At 36.6% G+C, this 5,390-nt stretch overlaps 1 protein-coding gene and 1 pseudogene across 2 annotated transcripts in view; both read left to right on the top strand.

The window, feature by feature from the left end:
• Positions 1–226: 226 nt before the first annotated feature.
• The window catches only part of REV1 (REV1, polymerase (DNA directed)), an 85,129-nt gene continuing 79,965 nt past the window's right edge, over positions 227–5,390 (top strand). Inside the window, exons 1-2 of one of the 2 annotated variants that reach the window (XM_006887795.1) lie at positions 227–286; positions 3,500–3,626. In XM_006887795.1, the coding sequence (XP_006887857.1) occupies positions 233–286; positions 3,500–3,626 (181 nt within the window). In that variant the 5' untranslated portion in view covers positions 227–232. The remainder of the gene's footprint in view (positions 287–3,499; positions 3,627–5,390) is intronic. The other variant, XM_006887794.1, reaches the window with a different exon arrangement.
• Positions 948–1,397, top strand: LOC102856449 (annotated as a pseudogene).

Below are 5,390 nucleotides of genomic sequence, written 5' to 3'. Positions count from 1 at the left end.
GAAATATAAAGAACTTACATAAAAACAATTTTCCTAGGAAGATCTATTTAGGAACAAATTCTGCCTCTAAAGCAAGAGAATAAGAAAAAGAAGCCTCAATTCTTAGTTACAACTTTCATGCATTGAACATTTTAATTTCATTTTCAATCTTGTGATACTAAAATAACAGTTAAAAATCTGTCATGCTGAAAAACTGACTCACTCTTTCTTTCCCATATACAGACGCTCCACCATGAGGCGAGGTGGTTGGAGGAAACGAACTGAAAATGATGGCTGGCAAAAATGGGTGTGTTTTAAAAGAATAAAAATTATTGTGTTGAACTTTCTAGGTATTTTTCATTCTTATCTTATAGTTTGATTTGAGGTGTTTTCTGAATTTTAAGTCACTTCAGACATTATTTGATTTGTCACATGTGTATATTTTAAAACATTTTCAAAGTTAATGCATTCAATGCTTTGAAAAGCTCTTAACCTGTTACCTCAAATTTTAGTCCCAAGAGTTTCATCCAGAAGAAAAATGTTAATTTTGTTAAAACTTAATATTGAAAAACAAGAAACCACAAATATTTAAATCATAGCTGATGGATTCTGCACAGTCATTAACTCCTTTAAATTTTTTTCTTAATCTGGGAAGATGGTCTTGACTAAAGGATATGTTATAAAGGAGTATTAAATATGATACTAATTTTGTACAGCCTCTATATTTACTTTGCTATAGTTTTGTTTTTGTTTTCCACAATTTGATCATTATATTTCCAGCCTCATTTCTGTCACAAAGTTCATACATTCTGATTATCAAGCCATTCTTGTTTCCAACTTTTGCATTCCAGTCACCAATTATCATTAACATCTTTTTAAAAAATACATCCTTGGTGAAGTCGAAAGACCGAAGCTTGAGTGTTGTTGATCCGCTGAGCGCTAAGGATTATTATTTGGATTATTTCAAAATGAGCTTCCTGTTGCCCAAGCTGATGAGCAAAAAAGAAGTCGACCAGGCCATAAAAGGTACCGCAGAGAAAGTGTTGGTTCTCCGGTTTGGAAGAGATGAGGATTCCGTCTGCTTGCAGCTAGATGATATTCTTTCCAAGACATCATCCGACTTGAGTAAAATGGCTTCTATATACCTGGTAGATGTGGACCAAACCCCAGTTTATACTCAGTATTTTGACATCAGCTATATTCCATCCACTGTATTTTTCTTCAATGGGCAGCATATGAAAGTAGATTATGGGTCCCCAGATCATACTAAGTTTGTGGGAAGTTTCAAAACCAAACAAGACTTCATAGATTTGATTGAAGTAATCTATCGAGGTGCAATGAGAGGAAAACTTATTGTCCAAAGCCCTATTGATCCTAAAAATATCCCCAAATATGACCTTCTCTATCAAGACATTTAGCACCTTCACTACCGTCAGCATTGAAGACCACAGCACCTGAAGATAACAGGACCCAGCCAGGCCCCTTCTGGACTCATTTGGAAACATGGTCAGTGTCCAAGTGAAGAAAAGCTGTGATGTGACTGTGTGTAAGATACCTGATGAACCACAGAAGACCATACTGGTCCTTCGATGATCGGCAATGGCTCTGTTTCTACAATTTGCAAACTGTAAAGCAGTCAAGTAATGAGCTTCACTTTTCCAGAGTGGTTTTATTCACTTGTTTGTATCGTGTTTTTCTTCTTTAAGTTAGAATGGGCTCTCTGGTTCTCACCTCCAAGATGACAAAAAGGGAAACAGTGGTTCTACCAGAAAGGGCCGTAGCCACATACAGCTTATTCAGTGCACAAACTGTGCCCACTGCATGCCCAACGAAAAGACAATTAAGAAGTTCATCATTTGAAATACAATAGAGGCAGATGCATATGTGCTTCCAAAGCTCTCTGTGAGACTGCACTGCTGTGTGAGTTGTGCCATTCACAGCAAGGTGGAGAGTAACCATTCTTGTGAATCCCAGGACCGCTACACAGATTTAGATCTTCAGGTGCTGCTCCTCGACTTCCACCAAAGCCCATGTAAAGATTTGATTCCTTAAAAGGCTGAAGTAAAAGCTCATCTGAAAGAAAATAAAATGGAAATTACACTGTTTTTTTAAAAAACAAAGAATGGGATCCTCTTAAACATGAGCTAATACAAGTTGACTTAACCATGCTTCTGAGCTAGACAGTCAGAATTAAAAATTAGACATTACGTGTATGAAAACTAACAATTAAGAACAGAGCAAGCAATACAGAGCAAAAAGGGAGGCGGGAGGGTAGGAAATGTATATGAATAAATGAATGAAAGCAAAAAAAAATACATCCTCCAGGTTTAATTAAAACAAAAAAATTCATTGCTTTAGAGTCAGAACTAAGTCACAGCTGACCCGCCTGTGGATTTTCAGAGACTATAGTTGTATTTTTTTAATGTATTTTATTACTAGTTTATTTACAAAATTCTAATAGAAATTTGAGCAAATTATTTACATTTTCCCTCACCCTCCCCACCCATCAAATTGCACAATCCAGTGATTAATCTCCTCTTCCCTCTGTACATCCACATCCCTCTGCTTCCAGCCTCTCCCACCCCTCTTCGATCCTTATACTCATTTTACAGTAACGGAGTTAGTTCACTCGTTTGCTATAGTTTTGAACAGAAAAAAAATATTCAAAACTGCAATTCAAAGCAATCAAGCCTAAAATGGAAAGTTTCAGAAAAGTATAACTGATTTTTAGATTTCAGAAGGTTTTCCCCCCCCAAATTCGTGTTTTTACATCCTTTTTGAGGTTGATATCATCTAATAAAAATTAGTAGCACTATAAACTTGATTGGATCTAGCATTTAACTCCTGAATGTTTATTATATTCTTATTCACCTGGGTGGAGAGCTCTGCTGTTCTATCCAGTTGTTTCATTTTACTTGAATTTATTATAAGTTGTCCTTTTACTAGAGAGAAAATGGAAGCTCATCTGACATAGACTTGTGTTGAGTGTTCATCAAAATTTTGATTGGTTTAAGATTTTGTGTGACTTTTGCTTGGTTTTTCTAAGTAAGAACAATATTTTGTGGCATTACTTTCTTGCTTTTCATAATTTTCTCCTTTAAAAGTAACTTTTATGATAACACAAAATAGAATAAAGTTACTAAAAATTGAGTTGCTAGGATAAAGTCTTCCCTGACCTGCATGCTTCATTGCCTTTTGATTCATGTTGAGAATGTCATTGTTGTACCTTGATAGTAGCACAGACTAAATCTTCTTGCCAAATATAAATTTATTTTTTTTAAAAAGAGGACATAGGTTCAAGGTACTGAAATGAAAAGTCCTGAAACATATAGTCACAGCTGCACAACATGACACATGTAATTAAAAGTCACTAAAAATACTGAAATGGCCCCTGTCTTGCTGTAACTATAGTTCTCATAGTTGTACTGTTTTTTGTGTGTTTGGGGTTTTTTAGATGTTTTTATTTTTTTAAATTCTGAAAAAAATGCAACTTTTGAGATTGCTTTTTCTTTAATTCTAGGGTGGGTATATGGCTGCAAAGGTCCAGAAATTGGAGGAACAGTTTCGGTCAGATGCTGCTATACAGAAGGATGGAAATTCATCTACGATTTTTAGTGGAGTTGCCATCTATGTTAATGGCTATACAGGTTGAGTACTTTTTACTATTTCATTAGAATTTAAAATTATTTGTTCTAAAATATCTTTTTAATAATTGATTTATAGGAAATGATTTTTATATAAAAATATCTTGGGGAAAAAACTTGTGGTTAGACACTACTCCTTTACTTTTTTTCCATTTCCATTCTGCCCACCACTATTGTTTTATTCTAATTATTATCTAAGTACTTAGTTTTTAAAGTCTTGTAAGGTTTAAAACAAAAACAGTAGTCCTCTTGTTTAAAAGTTCAGCATGAATTGGTTGGACAAGATGGTAGGGCCACTGCATCAATGAATCTTCAGCTGTTATTGACTGTAGATCTTGGCTGGAGAGGCAGTTAGGAAGGGACTGGTTCTATTTCCCAGAAAGAATTGGTCGGTTAAGAATTGTTTGGTGGTTGTTGTTGGGGAGTATTGAGTAGAGTACAACTCATAGCATCCCTGTAAACAACAGATGTGAACTATTGTCCTGTGCTGTGCCATCCTCGTCAATCTCTGACACACTTGAGCCCATTGCTGCAGTCACTATAGCAGTCTATTTGCTTGAAGATCTTCCTCTCATTCACTGGCCTCTCCATTCTGCCAAGCATATGTCCCCCTTCAAGTAATAACCTCTCCTTACAACGTGCCCAAAGTATGTGAGACAAAGCTCCATCATCCTTGCCTCGAAATAGCATTCTGGGTGTAATTTCTCCAAGACATATCTTGTTTGTTGTTTTGGCAATCCATGGGATATACTCTACAACTACAACACAAAGGCATCAGTTATTTTTCTGTTATCCTTATCCAGCTCTCAGATGCATAGCAAGTGATTGAAAAAGTCCATGGCCTGAGTGAGGCACTCCTTAGTCTTCAAACTGATATCGTAGCTCCTCTGTCATTTCAAGAGGTCACTGGTTGCAAATCTTTCTAATGCAGTGTCTCCCGATCTTCTGACTGCTGATACCAACTTTGTTGTTTATAGGTCCAAGTAAGTTATGTGATCTAAATCTAGTGCAACATTTTAATTGCCCAGGAAAAGAAGAGGGTCAGAATTTTCACCTTGGGAAGAAGAATTTAATATCCTTATTCCTTTTTTATTTTCCCCTAGTCACTCCCCTCTCATCCATCCCTCACCCCCAAAAAATGAGCATTGTCTATTGTATCTGAGGTAGTGAGATTGTCTTTCTTATCCATAAGTACAGGAAAACATCAGGGAAATCTCTATGCTTCATACAGAACTTGAAACATGAAGTTCCCTGACAACCAGCCTGGTGTACTCATTCAGGTTTATGAAGGTGAGCGTGCCATGACCAAAGATAACAACATGCTTGGCAAGTTTGAGCTCACTGGGATACTACCTGCACCTCGTGGTGTTCCTCAGATTGAAGTCACATTTGATATTGATGCCAATGGTATCCTTAATGTTTCTGCTGTTGACAAGAGCACTGGGAAAGAAAACAAGATTACCATCACCAATGATAAGGGCCGCTTGAGTAAGGAAGACATTGAACAAATGGTCCAGGAGGCTGAGAAGTACAAAGCTGAAGATGAGAAGCAAAGAGATAAGGTGTCTTCTAAGAATTCCCTTGAATCTTATGCATTTAATATGAAAGCAACAGTTGAAGATGAAAAGCTTCAAGGCAAGATCAATGACGAGGACAAGCAGAAGATCCTTGACAAGTGCAATGAAATTATCAACTGGCTTGATAAGAATCAGACTGCAGAAAAGGAGGAATTTGAGCATCAGCAGAAGGAACTAGAGAAGGTCTGCA

Source organism: Elephantulus edwardii, unplaced genomic scaffold (genome assembly GCF_000299155.1).
Source record: "Elephantulus edwardii isolate Elephantulus edwardi_28Jun2011 unplaced genomic scaffold, EleEdw1.0 scaffold00062, whole genome shotgun sequence".
Classification (NCBI taxonomy): domain Eukaryota; kingdom Metazoa; phylum Chordata; class Mammalia; order Macroscelidea; family Macroscelididae; genus Elephantulus; species Elephantulus edwardii.
Note: the sequence above shows the minus strand (reverse complement) of the source record. Positions and strands in the feature narration are given on the sequence as shown.